A 14,288-nucleotide genomic window follows, 5' to 3' on the forward strand; every position below is an offset into this window, starting at 1 on the left:
GCTTTGAATGTGTAAAAATGAGTTTATGAACGTTTGTGTTGAGACATCTGGAGCCAGAAAGAATGACTTCCAAAGAAAACCAGACAAAAGTCAAATAGTCTGTGAATAGAATGTAAGATGCTCTTCTTAATAACAAGGACACACACAACAGTAACTGAAGAACCAACTATTCCTCAATTTATTTAAAATTACAATGTAACATTTTAATAATATGATGTTGGTAACCCCTTATCACAGGAAGTGAGGGTTTTGTTTTGCTAATTTTCTCATTGTTTTCTTATACAAGATTTCTTATGGCACTTTGTTCAATTTATACACACGCAGACCATTCATTGTTTATCTTCACGTTAGTCAACCACATTTATCATCTTAAAGGTCTTGATATTTGCAAACTTATCACAGGAGAAATTAACAAGTAGATGTTTGGGACCCGTCTCAAAAGGGGTGAGTTTAAACTTCGTACTGGATTTCTCACCGGCTCTCAGTGGTGGTATGCTAAAAATAGGAAACAAAGGGAAAAATGTAAGCTGAAAATAGGCTTATGCATCATTCTTGAGTTTCTTCCCTAACCATCTCCCATCTTAAGTTAGAATTCCTATCAGTTCAGAGTGGGATGGCCATGAAAAGACCATGCCGGACTTGGTTATCTGATAGGTATTTAAATACTTAAACCCGTGCATTAAGATCTGTCACAAATACATTATGCAGTGACCCAGACAAAGGGGGACATACTAGTAGCGTATGTGAGAAAACTTGGTGCAGAACAGGGGGTGTAAAGCACATCTTGAATTATTAAAAAAGAGTAATCTGAGATCATGAAGGATATTGATACATATTAATACATAAATAACTCCTGAACTAGAATAGATTATAGCACCAAGAAAACCTCAGTGTTTACACAGCAGGAAATTCTGAACGGAAGTAAAAATGTTTTATGCCAGTATATTTTGTAATTCTTGGAAACTCATGTTTATGGTTTTCCCAAACAGCCTTACCCTGTCATATTGTCTTACCTTGCCTGAGGATAAAGTTGAATGGAATAGACAACATGGGGTTGCTAAATTCTCTCCGGAGAGCTTATAAATTATGGGATAGACCGTTCCTAGTTACTCAAGTGCAAATGGCAATGTTAAGTTGCTGTGTATGTTTGTGTGTGTGTATTCAGTTAAAGAGCACAATCCCACATCACAGGCATTTTTTAAGAAATAACTCCATTTGCTAGCATATGTCCAAATTTGTGTGATATTTTGTATATGTATAAAAATAGGGGACAGTGTGAAAATTTAACCTTTCTGTTTTGGTTGTGAAATACTGAAGGAAAAAGAGCAAGAAAAGACACAAAATCATCAAAGCATAACAACAGGAACCTGGAATCTATAGCAGGAATCTACTTCATTCCAGTCTTCCAATTCAGCATCTAATAGTTTCTTGACTCTGTTTATTAATCTCCTAAGACAATTATTTTGTAGGCTTCTGAAAGCAGAGCTTGAAAATCAGTGTACCTGTAGGTCTTGTTTTGAAAAACTTTTTTTTTTTTTTTTAAACTAAAGAACTGAACCCAACTCAAACTTTTATTGTAATATTCACAATTTTTCCTAGTCTCTTCCTGCCTGTCTTGTGGATATCAGCTGTGTTCAAGTTCCAGGCCTTAATAAAGTCAGTCATTTAAGGAGTAGCTGCTGATTGTGGTTTAGTCTGTCCTTTGAAAGCTATCCTCCTTAGTTGTGATTTATTGTGTCTGGAAGAGCTATGCACGGAGCATACTTGGGGTTGTTCCTTTCAGAGGTACCACCCTTTGAGATTATAACCTGTGTCTAAACCATCTGTGTTCACTTTTGTTCCCAAAGCTGGGACACCGGTGCATCTGCTTTTTATAGGTACGTATACCTGTTTGATGTAACACCCAGATTGGCACCTGCGGCCCATTTAATAAAGTGGGGGAAAAAAATCCCAGTTATAATATTGCTATAATTTGGGTATAGTATGGGCAGAAACAGTCACATATCCTGCTGTTGGCCCTTTGATCAGGATGGGAACATTCAGCCCATCTGGCCTATAGCTGCATAAGCAGCCTCAGCAAAATTTACTGCATGGCTAAGCATATATTTTTTGCTGAAACTGTGGGGTCTTGCTAGATAGGCAGGAAAACAAGCTCTGTCCAATTTGACAGCAATTATTTGCCCTCCCAAACTATGGAGCCAAAGCCTAAGGTAGATGAAGAGCTGGTTCAAAACTGTGTGCTTCATTACGAGATGTGACATTGACTGGCCTCCCAAGTTACAGCAAGAATAAAATGTTTTCTCTATCCCACTGTTGGGTTCCAAGTCATCCATGCGTGGGTTATCTCATATATCTTTATTAGCAGGAAGGAGGCATTTCTCGTACTTACTCTATCTCAAGGATTCCTCTGAGCAGGTCACTGCCTTCTACCTGCAGCACACAGTCTGACACTTCTGTATCAATGGGATTGGTAAATATCACTTCCACATCCACTTCTCTATTCACTTGTGCTTCACCAAGTACCTGTGCAAAGAAAATGCTTGAAAGGTCAGGTTCTCAGTATTCTTTTCTATCGGAGCCTTCTCAGTCATCAGAAGAGGAGATATTAAGAGAGGTTGTGACGGACCATGGCAGAATGTGAGCAGAACCTCTCTTTCAGGGAAGAAAGTGCTTATAAGAGCTCATTTTCCCTTTTCTCTGCCACTGCAGTTAGAACAAAGGGACAGCAATTTACCTGTATGTCGATGGTAGGATTGTCCAGGGTGATGTCTCTTTGCACTAGCACTTGAATCCCACCTTCTACGTGACATAAAGCTGTTACCTGGATCGTGTTGTCTGTAGTTAACTGCTGTTGATATTCAGTATATGGTATATTAATGGGAAATTGTTTCTCTGGAAGAAAAAAAGAAAGGAATTAATACATGCTTATATAAGCCCACAGTTTCATACCGAATATTTGTATTTTACTTCTATGCTGTGTCTGGGACTAGGAAGGCCTTCAGCCATCACTGCCAAACTCAGTTCAAGCAAATCTATCAGTTTCCTATAGTGAGTGATTTCTTCAATGTTATCCTTCCTTCATTGCCTACTACTGTATTGTCTCCCTTGTTTTCCTCCCAATTGCCCTGAAAGATAGGAAAGCTGGAGTTTAAGGAGTTTACCAGTGCCACCCCATCTGTAATGGCACACGCTCTGATAGGCCTCATCAGCCTTTTTGCTCATGATATTATGAGATGCTCTGAATGATGTCTTTACATTTCTTCTCTCTTTCCTAGCCCTATCTGCTTTTTATTATCATGTGTTTGTACAGTAGTTTATGTGCTGTAATTCAAATCAAGGAATCTCTTCTGCCTGCGGACTGTGATGCCAGTAGGTGTATGAACTCTGTCTTCACCAAGAGTCCAATTCTTAATGCTTTAGGGAAGCTGGTAGATCCCAACTCCAGAAGTCAAATTACACATTAAAGAAATGAAACATTATTTCTGCTTCTCACTAGTGACTTGAAGCCCAAGATTAAAATAATATAGTATCAGTTGTGAAGCAATGATCTTTCATTTCACTTTAGAGATGCTGATATATCTATTTATCCCAAGCTCCTAATGGTAACTTAATTTCATCTTTCCAACAATACTCATATTTAGGTAGAGAATTTCTTCCATAAGGTTATCGAACTCCATCTGAAAAGAATTTTAAAAAATCTTAGGTCCTTTACTCCTCAACAGCTCTTTAGTACAAACTTTCTTTTCTGTGGAGTTTAGTGGGATATTTCAGTGATTTCTATTCCTTGCACTTCAATTCAATTTTACTGTGCTCATGGATCAGGTTTCTTGTTTCTGCTGTTAGCCATGACCTTTCGATAAGGCGCCTCGTAACTGAGCAGAACACATTTAGTTGGAGTTGATTTCTATGCTTTTATGTTGTCCTTATCTTCTTTAATGCAATTTTTTTGAAGTGAAACTTCATGTTTATTCACCATCTTGTTTTCACTCCTGAGACAGACTTTCCAAAATGTGAATAGTACTTACGGAAATGGTGTGAAATATGCCTCTTTAATATGTTTGTAAGTGCAATGTAATCTTTTTCAGCCTTTTCTGCATAGAAATTTCAGACTGCAGTGTTAGAGCTTTTTTTCCCCCAAGTTCACCAGCTTCTAGTGCCCACTTACTGATAAAACAATTATACAATTATGATTAAAAGTTATTTGAAAAATTACCTTCTTCAGGAGAGAGAGTGACGGATATGGAGTCCTTCCAGATCCCATGAACTGGTCTTCTAGTGTACACGGTGCTCCAAGCCGTCATATTTACATGAACAGTCTTAGCATCAGACTGTAAGTTTTCAAGAACCAGAATTAGATTGAGGTCTTTGCCGACTTGTAAAGGCCCAGCCACCTTGAACTTCCCTGAGATGTCAGGCTTCTGTTCGATTTCTTGCGGTGTCGGTGCTGTAGGATCAAACTTATCCTCAAGTCCCAGCTTCTTACGGGCTTTTTTAAAAATATCTCTTTCTTTTTTAGAGCCTGTCAGAGAGAACCATGAAAATTATCCTCAACAGTTAACATGCATCTCTTATTTTACATGACTGCTAGAGACCAGCCAGCAGAACACGGTGTCTGCACTTAGGGATGAACAGAACCTCTGTTTTCCACAGCCACACCTCATTTTCCAGATCTGCAGTCAGTACTGTCACTGCCCCTCTAATAGCATTTGTTTGTAACGTAAAATCTTAAGTCCAAAGTTGCTTACTATTCTGATTTCTATCTCTCTTAATGGTTGTAATATTTAGAAATGCAAATTCTTATTTGCTAATACAGAAAAGGCCCCTAATCTAAGGGAAGGCTGATGGCATGGTGTGGTGGGTTGACTCTGGCCAGCAAGTGCCCACCCAGCCGCTCGCTCCCTCCCCTTTCCTGCAGGACAGGGAGAAAACAGAAGGAAGGCGAAAAGACTTGTGGTTTGAGATAATGACAGTTTAACAGGGAAAGCAAAAAGAGGAGGACATTCACAACTCGGCATTGGCAGGCAGATGTCCAGCCACCTCCTGGAAAGCAGGCTCTTAACGTGCGGAATGGTTGCTTGGGAATACAAACACCCCTGCCCCTTTCCTCCACCTCTTGCTGAGATTTTATTGCTGAGCACGAAGTCCTATGGCGTGGAATATCCCTTTGGGTCAGGTGTCCTGGCTGTGTCCCGTCCCAGCCTCTCGCCCACCCACAGCCTTCTCACCACTGCAGGGAGGGAGAGGGAAAGCCTCCGCTCTCTGCCAGTGCTGTTCAGCAATAGCCAAAACATCAGCTTGTTATCAAGGCTTTAGCAGGGCAGCTATGAAGAGAGTTAACTCCTTCCCAGCCAGAGCCAGTACACAACAGAAGCTCGTTATTTGGGCTCTAGTTTATCACGCCTTTCACCCTTCTGATATATATTTCCATTAGCAATGTCCATTCTTTGCACTTGGAAATTCAGTTCATGTTTGTAATTTTTTTTTCTGCACTATCAAACCCCAAAGGTCTGACAAGTTTACGTGCTGTTTGACCCTTTGAAAGAGTTGCTTTTCTTGGGCCCAAGTGTTGATTTAGCTTACGTTTCTGTAACAGGCCTTTCATCTGGCTGACAAATAACCCGGCTGTTGGCTAATTCTCACAAAGCAGAGGCGGTCAGTACGCATGAGCAATAGGCAGGTGGAACAGCGAGTGCTTTACGCAGAGATATTTGGACCTGTCTTATTAGGTCCTACAAAGCAGCTCCATATCAGAAAGAGCAAGGCAGGATTGTTTTGTTCTCTACCTTCTCTTCCCTTTTCTATCAGAACTGAATAAACTGGGTGTAAATTTTTCTCCTACTTTATAGATGTCAAAAAATTCCCACTAAGAGACTCCTATCCTACAGTTTATATACATTTGGGAATAAAGCAGCTATGCAACCAGAGTTTGTATTTACCTTCTTCATATTTATAATCATTGGTGACGTCTACACGATCATCTCTACCGACTGCCTTTGTGCTGATGAATTGGCCAATTGTGGTAGACTGAGAGAATATTAATGTCTTCTTTCCTGTTGCAGTGTCATAATTCCAGTACATACAGTCTGCATTCACTTCTGCAAATACAAACGGGCAGTCGTAGTCCAGTTCTACGTCTCCTTCTTTGATGGCTTTCCGTGAGGCAGGACCACACTGATAAATTCCTATGGCATGAAGAAAACATAATTTAGACCTAATCAAGTCTTTGACGGTAAGCAGATTACTAGACAGATCTTTATTAATGATTACTTAATTGCCCCGTGCTGTTGTCCCATTCTAGCTCTTTCATCCACATAGACCCTCATACCAGGCCAATCATTGATGTATCTTCTGTTTATTCTGAAGGTACACTTGATTTTATAGTATCCCTTGATTTTCAATAGATCTGGATACCTACATCGGAAATATAGGAATTGCTGTGAAAGACTGCTCCTAGAAGTCTAGTTTGTTTCTTGGCATCCACAGCTGATCTGAGGCTTTTCTAATGTGATAGATAAAATATTCTCCTCTCTCTGCCACTCTATTTCTGAGCAGGATGAGAAACCACTTTTACAATGGTTTTACTTTGTTTCCTTCTCGCTGAAAGTAACTGACTTTTATAATTTTTCAACATTACTCCTGAAATAAAATCTATGTACCTTCACTTTCTTCTTGGGGAGTTGCATCCAGAATTTGCCATCCACTGTATGAGGGTCCCAAGTCACTGCGGGAAAACCAGCTTTCATTCCAGACGTGGAAATTCCTACGTGCAAGAATGAACAAAGATACTGGTATATGTTTCTAAATTCCTGTTCACATCCACTTATCATCCATCTTAGTTAAATGTATTAAATGCCTTAATTAGCATTGGTTCTTATCTGAGGCTGACCACTTCCACTCTGATCCTGACTACATTAACTAGACAGGAGCTGAGGATTGCATTGTGGAACAGACATAAATGTTCAAGGGCAGAAAGCAAAAAGCCTGTTTTTCTCCAAAAGTTCTGAGCACGTGCACTTCCTTAGTTTTAGCTGTTCTTCTTATAGCACAATACTACAGTTAATACTTATCACTTTTATCTAGAATGGGTCCAGAACAAGCAGGGGCGTAACCAAGGCAAAAAGTGAGGGACTGCACCTGTTCTTTACTGAACACAAGCTGCTTTGAGTTGCATTTGATGCTTAATAGTGGCAATAATGAAATTATTTTCTCTGCAAATGATATCACTGGAAAAAAAAAAAGGCAAGGAAGCCAGTTCTGTTGAACATGACCAGTTTTTAAAGAATAGTTCCAAACTAAGTTAAGTCCTACTGTTTGATATTTCCACTATAATATCATAAATTTTCAGTCATCTGTGGCATCTTTCCCACCCTGGCTTCAATTTGCTGTTGTAACTCAGGTCATAATTCTCTGTTGAACTAAGAGTGAAAACACCGAGTTTTGTAGTATTATTTTGTAGTGTTTTTTCTTTAATTGATCCTGTGTGTGTGTAGCTGTTTTTAAGGCAGTTTTTAAGAAGGTAACAAAGCATTTGTCATTAGAATCTATACTCTGCACCTGAAGACTCTATAGGCATTGATAGGTCCTACTGTTAATATCACAGAGCCTTACCATATGCTGTCAGCTGCCCTGTCCAAATGATTTCCAGAAGCATCATAAAACTCATCCACACGCAGATTTCTGTCTGCATCATGGGCAGAGCTGAAGTTTGTGATTGTACGAGTGGGAATCCCCAGACATCTAAGCGCTAGAGAGCAAATGGAAAAACATAGTCAGAAAGCAGTATTTCCGGAATGGGAAGTTTCATATAACACACTAATGTCTTGAAAGACTTTCATGTGGGAAGTATTGTTAGTGCTTCTTTTAACAGAACCTGTGCAGTGTCAGTTATGTGCATGGCATGAAAGGTACCTGTAGTCAATACCGCTGCAAAAACCCAACATTGTCCATATCTAACAGGTCTGAATCCTGATTTCTTCCAGCTTTGCAGGATTTCACCGCTTCCAGTCCAGCTGCTTGGGCTTTTCCCACCGTCGTAATTTCCACTCCAGTTTCCTAGCACCACCCCTTGGTCATCATTGGCATTGACCTGTAAAAATAATGAAATTTATGATGAGATAAATTAGGAGTTTACAACAGATGTAGGAGCGGTAGGGGAGCAGGCAAGTGAAAAGCCTTGAATGACATTTTAGTGGACAAAAGTCACTGTTTCATGCAGCTGGCCTTTAGGAAGAAGCCTTAGCTTTTCAGGGAAATGAAATATGTGTGTTCTCCAGAAATGGAGAGCATGTAAACACTGTTTCTCCTACCCAAGTTCAGTAGCACCAGGCAAACAGAAGGCAAACACCAGTTTTCAGTGAACCTTCCTGACGTGAGGTGGCAACTTTGCCACTGTATGATTGAATGGCATTATCAAAGCGTATCGTGCAGCTAAGCTTTCAGAACATGCCTGCACCATGATGTAGTGAGCCCTCAGAAAATTTACATTAAATTAGGGGAAGTGGCTGACCCAACAAATGGGGCATAGTCACCTGGAAAATCCTGGGTACTGTGTCAACAGAAACCATACAAAGTTGAGGAAGAAAAGGTGTAGATTTCAGAACTTGGGGCAAGATAACCCCAATTGGTACGGGCTGGATGAGCAGCAGCGTGTCTGAAAGGGGCCTGGGTGTTACAGCAAATGCCAGGTTGAATTTGAGCCAGCGGTGCTCCCTCATCATAAAGGGAAAGCCCACGCTAGGTTATGTTGAGAAAAGCATGACCAGGAGATTGAGGGAAACTGTTAACACCCTTTAATTATCCCTAACGAGGCTGTGCCAGGAACCCTGTCTCCAGTTTCGGGTTCCTCAGTTCAAGGGGACGTTGAGATGCTGAAGAGGGCCCAGGAGGGAAGGCTGCCAAGATGGGCAGGGGGCCTGGAGCACACAGTCTGCAAGAAGTTGAGAGCACTGGGCTGGTTCAGTCTGGTTAAGAAGGGGATAAGGGGAATGTAACAGCAGCTTACAGCTACTTGAATGGAACGTACTAAGATGTCAGAGTCCAACTTTTCTCTGTTCTGGTAGATTGTATAACAAGAGGCAACAGCAGGAAAGCAGTAGCTTGGGAAAATCATACTTGACATTAGAGAAAAAATCCTCACTGAGAGGGTAGTGCAGCTCTGGACCAGTCACCAAGAGAGGCCCTGAAACCTCCATCGTTGGAGATTGTCAAGGCTGCCTTGACAAATCCTTGGCTGAGCTGGTCTAGTACTACTCTAGTTCCACTTCAAATGGGAGGTTGGACTAAAGGCCTCGAAGGGACTGGTCCCTCAACATACCGCCTTGTGTCTTATAGTTTTGGTTTGACTTTGGTTATCCAAGTGATAAGTATCAGAAATCACACAGATGAGATAAATCTAGCGGCCTGAGGTGGGATGGCCACCTAGGTGTTTCTCTGGCCCGCATTTCTGGTGCGTACAAACAGTGGCCTAAAATTTTCTGAGAAGTGTCTTCATTCTTATATTCACCGACTACTTTAAAAGAACAGTTAGTAGTTTGGACTTTTTGAACATGTCGCTTACCATTGCGCTGAGAACACGGCCCAGATATTTGGGGTCATTTCGGTGAGATACATCTGTGATAGGATCCTGACGATGGCTTAAGCTTCGATCCAGCATGGAAAGGCAAATATCGAGAATATCTCCTTGAAACTATGTAATAGAAACAAGTTAGTGTTTTGGAAACACAGATTAGCTCTACTAAAAATCAGGATACGTGGAGCCATATAGTGTTTAATGCTTTTTTTCATGACCAAATGAAGTGCTGCAGCTCAGCCAGCAATTACCATATAAAAATGCGGCCTCAACAAACTGTGAAGATTAGAACTCAAAGAGCTTCTCAAAACTAGAAATCTGTGTATTTAAGGCCAGGACTTTGCCTCTCAGCATTGCTACAGTACTTTGCTACCTAGCAGACACTAAGGTCCTGCTGGCTGCACCTCTGAGTCCCAGGTCATATCACTGACTAGTCAATTACAAATCCTCATGTTTAATCAGTGTAACAGGGCTTGGCACAAATTCTAATTTCAACACCAGACTCCTGCTCTTCAGAGGTGTATGACTGCAATGAACTTGAAATAGCAAACAAGCCCTGGTCGCCCAGTTCATGCGAAAACCAGAGCAGGAAGCGCTGCCTGGTGTTTCAGCGCTGCATTTACCTGGCCAAAGTTCCATCCAAAGCTGCTGATGTGATTTTTATTGCCCGCAAAAATGATGCCAAACTCTTCTAGGACATATTCCTCACACTCAGCCTTGTTAGGCATGAACACATCATCACCTGGAAAGCCAAAACAGAGATATGTACAACCACAGCAGGCAAAATAAAACACAACCTCAGGAGCCTTGGTGCCCATCAATAGGAATGCTTGCAGATATCTACCCTTTTCTGTTCTTGCTGTTACAAACAGATTGTGAAACTCGGGATTTCCTATAATTAGAGAAAGGGGTGGGGGGTGTCAGAGTGAAGACAGAGGTATGACGCTGTCGAATCTGGGAGAAGATGGCAGCTGGTAGATATGTCTTGTCTTTTGGCTCTACAGAGACCAGACACGCTCTTCTAAACTCGTGCAGAAGTAGGGAAGCTCTGGCAAAAGCAGAACTCAATCTGCTTAAGCAGAACTTCATCTTTTAGGGCAAGGAGCTCTCCAGTAAGTACACGATACAGAGCTGATTTTATGTGCCAGAAGGTCCTAAGAAACAGTTAATGTATCAGTGAGAAAAGGGTTTATGTGGTGCATGTTCAGGCCCTGTATTAAAGAAGTACAGATCAAATGGAGAAGCTGCAAATATTAATGAAGCTACAAGCGTTTTAGTTCTTTGAGGGAAAAATCAATATGTTCATACCTGAGGACCACGGGTTAAAGAGCAAAACGAAGGTGCCAAGGCTTGTTGGAGAGAAGCTGCCACTTTGAACACTCAGCTTGTAACGTCCGATGACAGCATCGGGTGGGCTGGAAATGGAGATGCTCACAGAGTTGGAACTGGTAGACTGTAGGACTGCGCTCCAGCTATCCTTGCTCACTGTGCTGGAGATACCAAATGTGGCCTGGGTCCTAGTCAGCTTTGAGGGTTTTGGACCTTTTAAGGAAAATAAACAACATTTTTATCCACAGCTTGCTGAAATAGGGATTTAGTTGTCAACAAGCTCAGCAGAGATGTAACTCTCCCCTCAGATGAATTTGTGCCATATGTTGGAAACTGAAGGGAGCTATTGCTGCTGGCTGGGATGGGAGTAATGAAACAAACCCCTCAAGCAGTTCCATGGCTGTGTGAACCAGCACATTGGCTCCGAAGCAGTATCTTGCTGCCCTATAGTGCATATTGGGCCAAAAGAACATCACGAGGCAGCATCACTCTTTCTGTGAAAGAAGGCGTGAGCCATACCTGTTTCTGCGACGAATGTTAGGTTTTGCTCAGGTTGTTCTGTTCCATTGAAGGTGACAACGAAGGCTTGTCCTCGCCTCACAATCAGCTCTTTGCTAGCAAATTTACTTGTGTGGTGTTCTCTTCCATTTTCTCTCAGATGCCAGTTGGTACTTGGCTGCGATGCAGCTATGAAAAAGTGAGAAGAGCAAGAAAATTTGAGGGTACATCCGAGGGGGAAGGAGCACAGACACACTTTATACGGAGGAAGAAGCACAGCTGAAACAGAATTGCATGTTACTTTCTACAGGTAATTAGTACCCATGAGAGGTTTCCACCAAAAATAGAAATAATTTATTTGTGAGCATTTGTTTTTTTTTGAGAGGGAGAGAGACTCCACCTCGTATAGACTGTTAGAGATTATCTGCATAATTAAGTATAGAAGGAGTAGAATATCTGGTACTAAAGAAAAATCAGAAAGACATCTAAGAGGAGAGAACCCTGAGAGAATTGAATTCTTGTGAGTTACTTGGATAAAGAATCTGGCTGAACTCAGCTGATTCTTTCAAGGTGTTGTCCATTCCAAGACATGGTATTATACTGACAGAGATGCAGCCTTGCTGCCTCTGAATAAAAAATAAAGAAACCTGATTCAACCAAGAAACGCTTCTGCATTTTAAACCATGTAAACCATGATGTGTTCTCTAGCCCTGTTTCCATGTCATGTACCTCTGATTTAACTGACAGCTACTCTCTGTTGGAAGCACCTAACAAAAACGCGTTGATGGACACGGGGCTGTCATTTGGCAGTAGGAGAGATGGCAGAATTGGAGATAGCTCGCTACTAAAACCGTATATGTGAAATGATATGTTGCAGAAAGTTCTTCTGTGTGAACTATGGCTTCAGTCAGAGACTGAAAAATAGCATCTGAGATTGGTTTGGCTCTGACATCATCAGAGCGTATGGAAGGTTCTATAGTAGAAGATAGCTCCATGGTTTAAAGTAAGTGCAGAAGTACAGAAGAAAAAGACATTTGGTGGGTTTTTTTTTAATTCCTAAGGGCACTGTGCATTTTTTAAAAATTTTATCATTCTCTATTCTCCCCTCTTCCACACCCTCTCCTTCCTCCTCCCACCCACCCCCCAAAAAGGAAGGAGAATAGGAAAGAGTAAGAGTGTGGTCCTTAGTAGTGGAACACATCTACCCTGTGCCATTATTGAGTAAAAAATCATTATCTCATGTTCAATCAGACTTATTAGTGTAAAGATATTATTTTTTTTTTTACAGCATGATCTTCAGTTCATCAAGTTTAGGCAAGCCTTGAAATAACTACATTAGTAGTCTTAGCAACGTAGTCACAGTTCAAATTGAGGGAACACCTTTTTTTACAGTATCAAGGTGAGCAGCACATGCTTTGATTTTTCAGGAACGTGCCTACTTTAAAAAAAATCTTCAGAAACTTAGCAATGAAGCATGTCTATTGTAGCTTGAGGCATGCAAAGGATTTGTCTTCAGAAAGGCAGGAGTTATCTGGCAAGGTTGGAAAAGCAACATGGGACCATTTTATAGTAATTATTAAACTGGTCAATTTGCATATGTATAAATATCAGCATGTAAGCCAAAAAAAACCCAAACACCGCAACAAACAGACCGGGGAAAAAAAGAATCTCCTAAATTTTTATATCCTCTCTGCCTTAACTTCAGGTTTCGACCTTCTGTGCTTCTTGTAGCCTCCCTCAGGGTTTGCAATGATACCTTCTCCAAGTCCTGCTTTGCTTCTTTCTCTTATGTCAGATTTGTCAGTCTCTCACTTGCACTTGTCTGACAACTTCAAATAGCTGCAGACTTTCCCTTCCTTCTTATTTGCAAAATACATCATTTTTACATCAGATAATATACTTGTTCTCCCAAATCTCATTCTGATAAGCTTGCTGTTCCCACATGAACAATAAATGAAAAAACGCAATTCCTGTGAAAATCCTTCTCCTAACTCTTGATGGAAGAATTTTCTCTTCCTTTTTTTCTTGGATCAAAACTCCTTAGAGAAGTAGTGATCTTTCAGTGTCCATTACAGAACTGAATACGAGGCACAGATGTAAGAAAATAACAAAGAGAGCACCACAGAAGGGGCTTCCCCCTTGCTTACCTTGGCCCATATCTGATCAATACGTCCCGGAGCTTTCTTCTGAATGGTCTCCTCTACTTCTGCTGACTCAAAGAACGGCTGGTGCCTTTCACTTCTTTAAAAGTCTAGGTGTAAAGTTGCCTATTTGCAGTATTTCCTCTGGGGGTGGAGCCTGAACAACTGCCTTTGCTCCCCAGCCTTTATCTGACCAACAGGGCTTGAAGATTCATTTTTTATTCATTTTTCGCGCTCTCAGTCCCTACATCCTGATCTCGCTTCCTTGCAACTTAACATCTGAAGTTTAGACAATGTTTGTCCCCAATAGTCTGGCTACGTGTTAAGAGTTTCTTAATGTATTAACATTTATAAGAATTTCAGCGTTTAGTTACTTTTCTTTCTGTTATAATGTTAAAATTACAGGAATAGCATAACTCCTCCTTGCACCAAATTTATTTTTAATTTTAAATACTTCATGAGCAACATTTACAACTACTTTTTCTTTAAATTAATTCACTAAATGAATTTTTTTTTCTCCTCGCTGCATTGTAGGAATTGCAAAACAATGAGTAAGCTATTGCCTCTGCCCCAGATGCAATCAGATCAAATTTAAAGAAAAGATTTTTCATTCATCACATAATTACTTTTTAACAACGTTACATAGACAAGCACTCCATGTCGTATTTGCATGACACGCTGCAGAGATGACAGGTAAGTACACTTGTGACTTGTGATAAAAAGCTGTCATTGTTTTCAGCTGGTACGCTACT

The 14,288-nt window shown here is 40.8% G+C and overlaps 1 protein-coding gene across 1 annotated transcript; it reads right to left on the minus strand.

Annotated features, from left to right (window-relative positions):
- Nucleotides 1-347: 347 nt before the first annotated feature.
- LOC141470852 (protein-glutamine gamma-glutamyltransferase E-like) lies at nucleotides 348-13,552 on the minus strand. Its single transcript, XM_074157137.1, has 13 exons — nucleotides 13,543-13,552; nucleotides 11,417-11,584; nucleotides 10,877-11,110; nucleotides 10,192-10,310; nucleotides 9,557-9,685; nucleotides 7,909-8,086; nucleotides 7,609-7,744; nucleotides 6,657-6,760; nucleotides 5,937-6,182; nucleotides 4,214-4,519; nucleotides 2,735-2,892; nucleotides 2,390-2,523; nucleotides 348-495 (listed from the first exon to the last, which is right to left on the minus strand). Exons 1-13 carry the CDS (start codon nucleotides 13,550-13,552, stop codon nucleotides 348-350), a joined length of 2,070 nt encoding a protein of 689 aa, XP_074013238.1.
- Between the last annotated feature and the right edge of the window lie 736 nt (nucleotides 13,553-14,288).

This window comes from Numenius arquata, chromosome 12 (assembly GCF_964106895.1).
Source record: "Numenius arquata chromosome 12, bNumArq3.hap1.1, whole genome shotgun sequence".
NCBI classification, from domain to species: domain Eukaryota; kingdom Metazoa; phylum Chordata; class Aves; order Charadriiformes; family Scolopacidae; genus Numenius; species Numenius arquata.

Coding starts and splice junctions, on each gene's coding strand:
- LOC141470852 (XM_074157137.1), bottom strand. Junction 10,311..10,876: donor CTTTAACCCGTGGTCCTCAG/GTATGAACATAT, acceptor TTGGCTTTCCAG/GTGATGATGTGTTCATGCCT. Junction 6,761..7,608: donor AGGGCAGCTGACAGCATATG/GTAAGGCTCTGT, acceptor TCTTGCACGTAG/GAATTTCCACGTCTGGAATG.